General features: G+C 37.8%; 1 protein-coding gene across 3 annotated transcripts in view; it reads right to left on the bottom strand.

Moving 5' to 3' along the window:
- Positions 1-13,612, bottom strand: part of tnpo3.S (transportin 3 S homeolog) — a 36,227-nt gene that overhangs the window by 8,208 nt on the left and 14,407 nt on the right. For 2 of the 3 annotated variants that reach the window (XM_018254301.2, XM_018254302.2), the window contains exons 10-19: positions 12,654-12,745; positions 9,952-10,091; positions 9,623-9,814; positions 9,170-9,261; positions 8,556-8,632; positions 5,651-5,683; positions 3,887-3,947; positions 2,556-2,696; positions 985-1,101; positions 686-780 (exon numbers count right to left, since the gene is read on the bottom strand). In XM_018254301.2, coding sequence (XP_018109790.1) covers positions 686-780; positions 985-1,101; positions 2,556-2,696; positions 3,887-3,947; positions 5,651-5,683; positions 8,556-8,632; positions 9,170-9,261; positions 9,623-9,814; positions 9,952-10,091; positions 12,654-12,745 — 1,040 coding nt within the window. The remainder of the gene's footprint in view (positions 1-685; positions 781-984; positions 1,102-2,555; positions 2,697-3,886; positions 3,948-5,650; positions 5,684-8,555; positions 8,633-9,169; positions 9,262-9,622; positions 9,815-9,951; positions 10,092-12,653; positions 12,746-13,612) is intronic. The other variant, NM_001093678.1, reaches the window with a different exon arrangement.

Here is a 13,612-nt window from a genome sequence, read left to right as displayed (position 1 = left end):
ACTGTGCAGGGGAGATGCAGGGGGGGGGGCAAGCAGGGACTTTTGCCTAAAGGGGGATTTAGTTTTTCTTTAATTATACAATATTACTAACAAATGCTAGTCATAGACAGCAGCAAACAACACTCTTGTCCGTCTGTTACTAATCCTTACAGTAGTGATTGAATAGAACCATGCTGGATGCATACAAGTGAACCTTAGTTCTCAATTCTCAAGCAAACATTTTGCCTCTATCAGGAGTGGTGACAGGTGGACAGAGGTGGTTTGTCTGTCATTACCATTGGGTGGAATAGAGCAGCAAAATACAAACAAAACATCCCATGCACCATTAGAGTTGCATAGTTAATTACTAATGTCATTAGGTATACAGGTAATTCACATAAATGTCTCTGAATAAACAATTATAAATGATTTAGCCAAGAACTGGTCATGCTTATACAGACAGAAACATCTTATAAAAACAGAATCAAAAAGAAAAGTAAGCACAATCATTTTTCAACACTAAACCAAACACATGAAATAGGTGTAAATACACTATTTTCCTCAGATGATAATATGCCTTTACTTTAGAAATATTAATGTACCCTCCCAGACAATACAATCTACCCACTCTATGTCAGCACTGTAATCTATTACCATTTTCTTTAAACAATCCACAGAAAGATCTGCACTTTATTGGCAAGGTTACCTGGTAAACAGTCTGAACAGGTCATCTACAGTGTCTGGGTGATTTCGGAGACCATTTTGCTGCTCCAATAGTTGAAACGTTGGAACACACAGAGCCTAAAATTACAAAAGCATCAGATAAATTGCTTTGAAATATTAACATTTCCTTAACATTTGCTGTGCTGGCATTTCTGATTTGCAAACCTGTCACAGGATAACAAAATGCTACAAAAATTATTGAGAATGCCAGAAACCGAAGCAAGCACTGCAAATTACTATACTTTGCTCCCTGTGGGTTAAAGTTGTGCTGAAAAAGCTGACCTGTAGCATATCCAGCAGTCCCTGCTGGCAACCTTCCTCCATTCCATATTCATCCACTAGGATACTGCCAAGGTACAGGAAGCAAGAATGCTGGTGAATATGGTACACCTCTACCATCTGAAAACATGAAAATCAAGAAAAACAAATAAAGCTAAATACAACAACAGAAAGTGAACCATGCAGTATATGGCCCCCTCTTAGGTACCCATCCATTCAGGTGATAAGTCAAATATCTACAAGGATTGGCCATTTATCTATGCCTTGAGACTGTTGTGGTGTACCCAAAAACCAAGTACTGCAAGTGCTCATGAGTCATTATGTAAATGTAATTTGTTTTACACTTGTATTGTGGGAGTAGCCCCTATCAAAATTTCTTTTTTAAATTTGGATGCAGTGTGCAACATCAAAAGCACTGAGGCCATGTGCCAGTGAAAACAAACCCATGTGTATATAAAAATCAGGGCTGCTCCTGCCATGAGGGAAGGTGAGAACCCTGCCTCAGGCGGCAGTGAGCAGCAAAAAGTCTCTTCTTGTAACTTTGAGAGTCAAATTTCGGGTTGTTACATTGAAATCCGGCTCTACTGGTGCAGAGAGTGGTATTGCGCTCATTGCACTAGCGATGCGGCTACCCTTTGATCCACAGCATATATTTATGGTCTCGTTTAAATAACAGGCACAACCCCAATGTTCCTTGAATGCTACACTTTGCCATGCTGGGTGTTCTACCTACAGGAATAATGTTTTGCAGAATACTGCAGTTCCAGCACTATATGCTATAAGGACAATACTTGGGTATCCTGGCACACTCCTACCTTGCATGTCTTGAAGGCAGGAGCTATTGAGTATGCTAGGCACAAAGGAGTTCTAAACTAACCTCCTGCCACAGGCAAACATTACCTACAGGGCTCCACTGCCTCTTTGTGAGCTGCACTATGTGGCTAACAATGAATCTTTACTGCAGTAAGCACAAACTACAGCTTACACATAGCAATGGCACAAGTGTTTAGAGAACAATTTTGCTTAGTGCGCTATACAGCTGTATATGAGACTCTTCTGTCTATTAAAACATTTGTGCCTCGCCTCCCCCCGCCCTTCTATCAACTGGCTGGTCACACCCTTCCTTATCACTTCCCACAGCTCTCCTATTACATTTCAATTTTCTCTTTAGGTTTTCCTAATGGAAATATTAAAAGCTGAATTTGTATTTTCTTTTTCTCGTGTCTATAGGAATTAAAGGTTCAGCTTGCAGTTTTTTTTAGCTTGCCCAAGCTACCCCTAGTTTTCAGGCTGACATGACATGTTATTGAGAGTGTGGTAAGCAGAACACTAGGGTTTGTCCCAGCCAATATCTGTGTCATAACAAATTATACCCTATACATATCTTTTATAAAATATCCAAGACTGACATATTTTGGAGGCAGTTCAATTACATGTTAACATCAATTCAGCTTTATAGAAAAACTGGCTTCTGCCAAAACTGATTAGCAGTAATAATGCAACTATATTACTCTAGTTAGAAAAACAACAGGCTCAGATTCCATAAATGCATAGAGCTAAATGCATCACTGTACCTGTGTGACTAATGGTTGAAGGAGTGAAGCAGATCCTTTCCCCACACAACGCACAGCAAAGCGAAGGCATCTACAACATCGCTCAACAATTCGATTGTCAGAGCGGTGCTTGTTCATGGTTTCTGACAACACAGGCCAGATCTTAAAAGAAAAAAAACACAACAGAAAATTGTGATCTATGTTTATCAACATAAAAGTTTTAGGAAACAAAAATTTTTATGTTTATGCGAGCAGGCAAAGGGTTAGTGTAGTCCCCACCATACATTAAAGGAGACTTAACCCCTTATAATAGCTTGCCCCCTACAAAGCTCACTCCCTAAACATGGCTTGCTACGCCTGGTCTCAAAAGGAGTAGAGAAGCGGGGTCGGCAGCAGACATCTTGTGGTCCTCTTCTTTGTGATCTCTCATCAGCACTAAGTAAAGTGGAAGCAGATTCAGACCTGGTTTCAGATGCCCCTGCCCGTTGCTGGCTATCAGAGAAAACGACGTGAAGCAAAACAAGATTGTACTCCACTATGGCCAGCTCCACTACGTCACTCTGCTTTCTAGAACCAGGTAAAGCAAACCCGGAAAGTTTAGGGAGTGCCTAGTAGTTTGGAAAGGGGGGACCGAGGGGTGGTGCTGTTAAGAAGGGTGTTCTCCTTTATAATGGAAATATATTGCTTGTACTTCTTTGATCCCAACTCTGCAGCTCTTCAGAGTCAATAAAGGGGCACTATACCTCCATACTTTAATTTTCCTTCTTGTATTTCTAATGGTAATTTCATTTTGTGATTGAAAAATGGTTTCCCATGTGTGCCTTCCCCCCCCCTTTCTATCAACTGGCTGGTCACAACCTTCCTTATCACTTCCCACAGCTCTCCTATTACATTTCAATTACTTTTCAATTTTCTCTTTAGGTTTTCCTAATGGAAATATTAAAAGCTGAATATGTATTTTCTTTTTCTCGTGTCTATAGGAATTAAAGGTTCAGCTTGCAGTTTTTTTAGCTTGCCCAAGCTACCCGTAGTTTTCAGGCTGACATGACTGTGCCATTACAAATTATACCCTATACTAGAAACAGCTGAGGGGGAAATTGGAGGGTATATGTCACTTTTTACCATGAACTCCAACTTACCTGTTTGAGATGTACCTAAACAGCAATCAAATCCAGCAATCTGCAAAAAGAAACTAGTTGCATTGCATTCCCTAAACTGCCCTGGCCTAAATTAGCACTTTGTTAAATACTTAACAAAAAGCATACTAATGAACTTGACATATGTGCATGTGTGACAGGAAACTTAGGCTGGAAGGCCGACTGGGGAATATAGACGACCATGTGGTTTCTTACTTCATGGATGACTTTTTGGCACGGGTGGGTCTGTCCATTCTCCACTATAGGGTTGGTATGCCTAGAAATGACAAAATATAGTGGTACATAATGACTGTTAAAAACTATTCTGAGGATTTGAAGCACCATAAGGAGAGTCTTAAATGTATACAACTAGATACAGAGTTGTGACCAAACATATTGGCACCTTTGCACTTTTTTCAATAATGCACCTGTTCTGCTATAGGATTGTTAAAATTGTTGACCAAATGCTATGGTATTCACAAAAGTAATTATTGTGTTTTGCAGTGGAACAGCAGAAAAAAGGCTGGGAAAAAAAGATTAATTTTATTCCAAACAAGAATCCTAAAATGGTCTGGACAAAATTAGCAGCAACTTTCAGAGTCTGTATGAAATATTCAAACAGATGATTCTCCTTTAATTTATATGTGAACCATGAACTATGGTGCAGGTGTCAGCAATATACAAAGCTCACATTCAGACAGTCTGAAAAAAGAAAGGGGTTTCTAATTCTGCTGCACTATGTCTACACGCACCATATTGAACAAGGATGTGGGGGGGGGGGGGGGAGAGCACTTCCTTTTCAACAGACCAAGTTCAATTAATTTAAGACTAGACCATGCAAAACAAAATAAAGGGTCCAGGACCTCATTGTATTCAGTCACGGGTACTAAAAGACACTAGCTCTGTGGTTGCCAAACTACTTTACTTAATAACAGAATCTTTATGGGTTGAGTCAAAATGGTCTTACACAGTAGATCATGCCAGGCAAATTTAATTGACTTCTGTGAGGAGGTGAGCAGAATCCTAGACAATGGGGTGGCAGTGGATGTGATCTACTTAGACTTTGCTATAGCATTTAATACAGTACCAAACAAAGTTATTGGTTAAATTAAATATTTGTACTTCAATAGAGAACTGTCTGAAGGAGGGATAAAACCATAATTTTGCATGCTTACAGATTCCTAGTAAGGCCTCAACTTGCAGTGTTGGACCCCAGGCCTTAAAAGATGATTCACAGTAATATACTGTGACTACCCCTTTTAATAATATTGATTAGAGAAAGGCAACTAAACTGGCAAAAACAAATGGAAACACTAGGTATAAAATAAAAAATCAAAATGGGGGATGTTTTCTCTGGTAAGAAATTGCTTGTGAGGGGACATGATTACATTATACAATATTATAGACAAATAGGACAGATAGTGTGGGGGGGAATCTTCTTCCACAGAAAAGAAAAAAGGACAAGCGACCACCCCTTTACAATTAAGGAATAGAACTTTTACTTGAAGCAACGCAAATGATCTTTCACTGTTAGTACGTAAAGAGGTGGAAGCCCTACCAAGTGACTAATGTCAGATTCAGTTAATGCCTTTACTTGAATGACTTCTCAGAAAGCATAACAGCAAGATCTACACTTAGTTACATGCATGTTTGTGTAGGTCTGTTTTTGTCTATATGATAATATGTAACTGAGGTCAGACACAAAAACATAAAAAAGCATGGACAATCAAGGCTACAAGTCCATCTCCAGAAACCTTAATTTTACTGTATCCACCATACGCAATGTTATGAAATTTGAGGCCCATGGCACTGTAGCCAGAAAGATTCAAGATGACCTTCAGACACAATACATAAAAGTTTCAACTCGCACCATCCATCGCCAACTCAATAAAAGGGGGGTACTACGGCTGGAGACCCAGGAAGACCCCACTGCTGACACAGAAACAAAAGAAAGCCAGACTGGAGTTCGCCATAACACACCTGAACAAGCCAAAATCCTTCTGGGGGAATGTCCTGTGGACAGATGAGACGGAATTAGAGCTTTTTGGTAAAGTAAAACATCTTTTTGTTACAGGAAAAAATGAAGCCTTCAAAGAAAAGAACACCATCAACCAATATCAACCAGTGTCAGAAAGCTGGGTCTCCATTACTGATCATGGGTCTTCCAACAGAAAAAAAAATAAACTGAAGTACATTTCAAAACAAACCCAAGAATGGTTAAAGACTGGATCTAAATTCTGCTGTACACTTGAGAAGAAATCTGAAAAATGCAGTTAGGCGTCTTTGAAAACTGGAAGAACTGGAGCAGTTTGTAAAAGAAGTGTGCTCCAAACAGTCAGTAGAAACATGCAAAAGGCTCATTTGTTGAAATATGAAGCATTTTCATTAATCTTTTCAAAGGGTGTGCTACTCATTATTAAGTCTAGGGTATTAATTTTGTAAGTGTAATTTTTTTTGGATCTGAAAGGATATGTTTAGTTCTGCATGAAATAACGTTTCATAATCTTAATGGCATAAAAAAGAAATTGTGAAAACCTCGGTTTTAAACTTATCTTGCAGTAGAAAAAGTGCTAAGGTGCCAATAATTTGGCAACATCTGCATAATATTACTATATATCATCAGTGCTATGCATCCCTAGCAACTCCTATGCAATATCATTGCTTGAGAAATATAAGCTTAATCACCAGCAAGCAACATTATAATAACAATGAAATGCACAGCACGCTATAAATATTTTTGTGCATATTTGAAAAAAACTCTTAGAAACCTGCATAATTTATTTTAGTGAGGAATAAGCACTTTAAATATTGCCTCCAACCAAAATAAAAACAAATGTAATGGGTGGTTCACCTTAAAGTTAACTTTTAGTATATTATAGAATTGCCAATTCTAAGAAACTTTTCAATTGGCCTTCATTTTTTATTTGTTATAGTTTTTGAATTATTTGCTTCATTCTTCTAACGGTTTCCAGCTTTTCAAATGGGGTCTCTGACCCCATCTAAAAACAAATGTTTTGCAAGGCTACAAATTTATTGTAATTGCTACTTTTTATCATCTTTCTATTCTCGGCCTCTCATATTTACATTCCTGTCATTTATTCAAATCAATACATGGTTATTAGGGCAGTTTGGACCCTAGCAACCACATTGCTTAAAATGCAAACTGGAGAGCTGCTGAATAAAAGCTAAATAACTCAAAAACCACAAATAGAAAATGAAAACCGATTGCAAATGGTCTCAGAATATCACTCTCTACATATTACTAAAAGTTAATTTAAAGGTTTACGACCCCTTTAAGGCTACATTTAAAGTGCAATCTACCCCTCAAAAGTAAACTATTTTTGGCAAAAAATATTCTATTTGATATTAAGATATTTTATTGTTTAGTAGAGATGAATAAATGGAATATGACCCTGTTTACCACCTTGTAAAATAATACACATTCTATTGTACAAAGTTTTAATTAAATTGGTTAAATCCCATGTAAACATTATGTTTTCTCCACTGACGTTAAGCTGCTTGTGTGTCACGGACAGGCATTGCATTGGCCCATCAGCCAACACACAAGGCAGATTTTGTTGCGAAAATGCAGTTTAGTGTTTCTACATCAAAATCTGCCCTTTGAGCAGATTTTTTTCCAAAGTGGAGAAAATGCAGTGTGTTTCATTAGACTTAGGCAGATTTTGTTTAAATAAAAAGGTTTAATTTGATGGATGTGTCTTTTCTGTCCCTGTGGCTAAAGAGCATTTTAGATTTATAAATTATATTTGGGCTTCTGGGCAAACATTATATTTAAAGCATAAAAAATTCTTTGGCATTGCTGGTCTTACAGACTAACATCATTGCTAAGGCTTCAAATAACTCTGAAGCTAGTCTTCTCAACATTGCTACCTCTACCCATATAAAATGCAACTGCAACATTTTGAACTGCCTCTATAGACTGAATCAGCCAATCTTCTAGCATCCAGTCTCTACTGTGTCTGCACCCAGAGGCAATGTGCTGGCCTGGGTGCAGATACCAGATGGGATTTCTGTCGCCAAAACATGGGAGTGTGTATTTTCTCGCTAAAATCTGCTCCAAGTGTCCGCACCCAATCTGACACAGTGCCTCTGCATGCAGACACAGGGGAGGTTGAATGCTAGTGGATCAGCTGATTCTCAGCCTGGGTTTATGGGACATTAGCCTTAGAATCCCCTTGGTTTCAGCTAGACCAAACAGATTTCCATTATAACATGACAGGAGAATGAAGATGAGAAAGGAGCTGCTGTGAAACTAGGCTACTGCTTAGGTAAGGCAAGCATTTAAAGGAAAATTCAACCGCTATCTAAAAAAAAAAATCCTACCCCCTGCCCTACATAGACCCCCCCCCCAGCCTAGCCTTGCTGCCCCCCCCCCCGTGGAAATGCCCCTTACCTTTTACGTACCCCTCGATGCAGATTAAGGGATTGCAGTTCAAGGCAGCCATCTTCCAGGTCTTCGGTATTCTGAGAATGAGACCGGCGAAGCGGCGCATGTGCAGTTGGAGCAATTTCCCAGTTTGCGACAACTGCGCATGTGCTGAAATAGACGGAAATTGCCGAAGCGACGGACGAAGACCCAGAAGATGGCTGCCGTGAACTGCGATCCCTGAATCTGCACCGAGGGGTAAGTAAAAAGTTAGGGGCATTTCCCCGGGGGGGGGGGCAGCAAGGCTGGAAGGAGGAGGGAGGGGGTCTACATAGGGTAGGGTTTTTTTAAGTTAACGGTTGAATTCTCCTTTGGATAAAACTTTGATTTTTCATAAGGTATTTAACAGAAAGCTTAAAAACAGGTTGAAAAGTTACATGGTTCTGTTAAATTTTGATAGCGTGGCTTGCAATGCCCCATATATAAATATGTTCTCACCTGAAAATGACTGCAAGCCTATCCAAAAACAATGTAGGATCAGAAGAAAGGCCATTGTTTGGGTCTTGGGACAGAAGCTGGAATTTGAGATTGCAAATAGTTAATGCATGACCTGTTTATGATTATATATTTATGAGATGTGTGTGAAAGATTATAAAGCCAAATTTGTTCTACCCCGGAGGGCTCCTGACATGATAAATAGGTCCCATAGTGTGAGCAAGTAACAGAATGCTTTCTAATTTATAACAGTATTGCAATTGAAAGCATAAATTAAAACCTTAAAAAAACAAATTAAAAGTAGAGTTGCACTGAATCCTTAATTCCCACATGGCAACATCACTGCATGCAGCCAAATCATAAACTGTATTCTCTATGTCTCTAGTTGTCAGATAGGATCAGATAAGGAGTTTTATGTGATTTTATATAAGTGTGGTTGTGCAGAAATTGAAGATGCAACGTAGTTAAATACACACACTATTCTCTATTTATACAGGCCTAGGGGGTTTGGATTCAGACAAATTCTGCTGAAAAATGCTTGGCCAAATCCCAAACTGAATTTTGGGTTTGGCCTATCCCTCAAAAATAATATATAAATGCACATTAGAACTACTTACCTTCTTAAGCGAATTCACTTGAACAGAACACAGCTCACTTAGGCACTCTGAAATCTTTTCCAGGGGCAGACGGGCCAGTACGAGTGCAGTACCTAATGTAGGGCATAAATAGAAGAAAAACTGGTTAAACATTTGTTTTCATTGCACAGAAATCACAGGGTAAAAAGAACAAATAGGTAGTTACTTCACATAAAATGACATGGCAAATTAAAAAAAAAATATATGAATGTTTCAGTCAAGGATAAAAATGCCTGTGCTTTTTTAATACGTTGAATATGCCTCAGCCTGCCTTTACTTCAGTGGACTTATGATAACTTAAACCTATAATATATAAGATATCTTAGTCTTGGACTAAGTCTAATTGTGTCAGGACACACAAAGGGCTGCTAGAGTTTGGTAGTTTATAATTCGGATATTAAGCTTGGTGCTTGGTAAATGAAAAATCTACAATACCTTTTAGAAGTCCCACAGCAGCATCAGGATGGAGAGTGAATGAATCCAGAGACCGAGCAATCTCAAGAAGTCCATTAAAGTGCAGTGCCATGTGATCCCGGCACACAGAGCATATATTCTGAATGGCTTTGGCAGAGGGAGAAGCTAGTGTTGGCTGACACAGGCCTTTCATTAAGTAGGCGAGTACAGGGTCTGTAAGGAGAAATATAAGGTAAGATACTAAAAACTATCAATTGTGTAACATCTTGATTTCAGTATAGTCCCAGTATGTATCTTGCTTTACCAGTTAAATAGAGATAAGAGAGAATAAGTACTTTTTGCTTACTCACCAAGAAACTGAGGGTTTCGGTCCACCACCTCACTCATCTCCCCTACAAGCTCAATGCTAGTGTAACGCACAGCAATATGCACAGATTCAGGCAGCCTCACTACTCCCTCCAGAACCTCCACCAGTGTAGGATTATTCTCCCTGAGGATCAGAGAAAAGCATGACAATAGTATTATGCTATATATTTATAGAGCTTTAAATATATAGCAATAACAGAAATATATGCATTAGCTATTATCTAAAACCTGAAGCTTCATTAACATACAAAAGGAAGTTTTCAGACGGGTAGTGGATAATGACTAGTTCATAAGAGAGTCACAAGGCCAAAGCACACAGTGAGAGTTAGCCTTAAAGGGGTTGTTCACCTTAAGATTAACTTTTAGTATGATGCAGAGAGTCAATTTGCAACTTGGTTTTCATATTTTATTATTTGTGGCTTTTGAGTCATTTAGCAGCTCTCCAGTGTGCCATTTCAGTAATCTGGTTGCTAGGCTCCAAGTTATCCTAGCGACCATGCACTGAATAAAAGACTTAAATACACATATGAAAGGCATCAAAAGAAAGACAAGAAATGAAAAGTAAACATACCAATACATATGTAGCCTTATAGAGCTTTTTTTTTTAAAGCTTCAAAGGAACAGTTCAGTGGTAAAATAAAAACTGCATAAATAGAAAGGATTTGCAAAATAAAAAATGTTTCTAATATAGTTAGTTAGGCAAAAAAGTAATGTATAAAGGCTGCAGTAACTGGATGTGCCAGATCTCTACTTCCTGCTTTTCAGCTCTATAACTGATTCAGCGACTTGAAGGGGGGCCACATGGTACATTTGTGTTCAGAGAGTTTACAATTGATCCTCAGCATTCAGCTCAGATTCAAAAGCAACAGTTATGACCCATGTGGCCTCCCCTCAACTCTCTGATTGGTTACTGCCTGGTAGCCAGTCAGTGTAAACCAAGAGAGCTGAAAAGCAGGAAGTAGTGTTCTAGCTATTATGTTAGACATCCAGTCACTCCAGCCTTTATACATTACATTTTTGGCTAACTAACTATATTAGAAACATGTTTTATTTTGCACAGCCTATCTACCCATTTTTTACTTTTACACTGACAATTCCTTTAAAGAGTCAGAAGACAGCAAATAATTAAAACTTGTAAAAAAGAAAAAATGAAGTCCAATTGAAAAGTTGCTTAGAATTAGCCATTAAGTTAAAGGCTTAAAAACCACTTATTTAAGGCTAAGGATACATGGAGCATTGGCTTCTCTACTCATATGCAGTCTCTTTTGCAGAGAAAAGCAGATCTGCTCTGTGCTTTTGTGTTTTAGATCATAGCTCTAAAAGTTCTGTTAAAGACTGTCAAAAGAATGTTCCAGAGGCACAGATCAGGGCGCATATTTTTTTTTTTTTTTTTTTTTTAAAAAGAAAATTTCTTAAAAAATCAAAATTCACAACAGAATGAATAAAGGTAAACCAAGTAACAATAAAGGTTAACACGGATACAAGAAAAATATCTGGGAATGAAAGAAAAGCCCAGGTTGTAAGGTGGACAGAGGAAGTAAATTAAATTATTCAGGGTGCTTTTCTAAGCACTTTTGCAATTTACATGGATTTTGTATTTTTTCAGTTTCATAGCTATTTCAAAAAAGCAGTTCACCTTAAAATTTAATTTTAATATGTCATAGACATTGATATTCTGAGACAATCTGCAATTAGTTTACAGTTTTTTTTTTAGTTATTAAGCTTTTTGTGAAGCAGCGCTTTACTGTAGTTTGGAATTTCAGCACTTATCGGGTTGCTGGGGTCTTCTTTACCAGGTTGAAATAAGACAATTCAATAGGAACAGGGGAGGGACTGAATAGAAAAATAAGGAATACAAACTAACAATAACCCCCATTTAAAAGCATGAAAGATGCAGAAGATGTCAAACAATTTGAAAAATATAAAAAATAAATAATGAAGGATGTCACCCGTTCAACGTGACAGTCTGTCAGATTTCTATACCAATAGGACTGCTCTTTTAAACTGTAAATAAGAGGATTATGTAGGAAAAGCTCTATGAGCAACAACAATTCAGCTGCAAAGTGACAGGCCACATAAACTTACAGAAAAGGACTGCCTGGTACATGAAAGTGCATGTCTTCAGATGGAAAGCTAACCTATCTGCAGAAATAGCTTCAGCACAAGAACAATTTGTTAGGTTAAAGAGATGCTTTCATTGCCTGAGCAAGACCCTTGCTTACAGTTAAGGCAAATCTTAAAACTACTGTGTACAATAGCAAAGGAAGAGGTTTTCTAATATGGGAATGTATTAACTTGCAAAGTGCATTGGCCTCAAACTAAATGAACACCTGTGGGATGAATTGTAACTCAAGCTTACTAGGGCTGTGGTTGAATGGAAGCAAGCTCCACCAAAATATTCCAATATCTAGTGCAATATTTTTGACAAGCAAGCATCTACATACATTTGGCCATAAAATGTTTTTATAAAATGTTTTTATATAAAGGGCATTGAAAAAAAGACACACAAAGCATCAAGCTCTACTATATTGGATTGTCCATGCAAGTATCAATGCAAACAGACAACTGTAATAACAAAACAAACTGTTACACGTACATACAGCTAAAATTTTATATTTTTTCAACTCAAATTTCCAGCAACACAGCCCATAGCCCCCATAAGTGTAAGGCTAGGGATGACACTTACGGATCAATACTCTTAGCAATGGCTGCCATGATAAACAGTACAGCTTCTGTCACTTCCCAAGGTGGATTTCCATCTTTTAGAGTAGAATAGAGCTGTGAGGAGAGTCAGGGAATAATCAGGCAAAAGCCACAATCACAGATCTAATTTGCTGCTCAGCAGTGTACTTCAGTCATATCAGCAACTGGAATAATGATTAATTATGACTACAATAACTATTTAAGGACAAATAAAAATTTACCAAATGTTTTTTCAGTTGATTTGTATTAAGGCATACTGTATTATGAAGCATAAATAAACACTCCTAGATAACCTTTATTTTATATTCTGGTGCAACTGTTCATGAGACACAAATCAAATAAAGCAAATGTTGCATTAAAGAATTAGTTGCCCAATAAAGGAGCAATAGCATACTAACTCTAATCGCAATATTTAGCAGCAGTCAAAAAAAAAAAAAAAAAAAAAAAAAAAAAGTCTACAACTCTTAGAAATGCTTTTATTTTATACAAGTGTGTTTTGCCAGAAGCTACATTGTGCAATTTCTAAATCCCACATATGAGCTGCTATGCGTATCAGTACAGATCTTATTTCTTTTTCCCTTTTTTTTTTCAAAGCTGGCACAGGCACTGCCCCCCCCCCCCGATTTCTGGGTCATAAATTATTTTACATAGCCTCTTTTAAAATCATCCAGATAGAGGTGACGTGATATCGTTTTAAAGAAGACTTAGAGATACTACTAATATCTAGTCACTGAATACACTGAGTATATGCAGTAAAAAAGAACAAAGAAGAGACAGTGACCATGAAAATGCAAGTCCACAATAAATTTTATGGCTAATTTCCCAGTTTCAGTAAAACATGATCTGATTCCCGTCATCTGAACAATTAAATGAGGTTTAAGTCAATGGATTCTTGATAGGCCACAGCCATAGCTGGACAGGGATAACAATTGGCTACATCAC

The sequence above is a fragment of the Xenopus laevis genome, chromosome 3S (assembly GCF_017654675.1).
Source record: "Xenopus laevis strain J_2021 chromosome 3S, Xenopus_laevis_v10.1, whole genome shotgun sequence".
NCBI classification, from domain to species: domain Eukaryota; kingdom Metazoa; phylum Chordata; class Amphibia; order Anura; family Pipidae; genus Xenopus; species Xenopus laevis.
The sequence above is the reverse complement of the archived record's forward strand: the minus strand, read 5'-3'. Positions and strand labels throughout refer to the sequence as shown.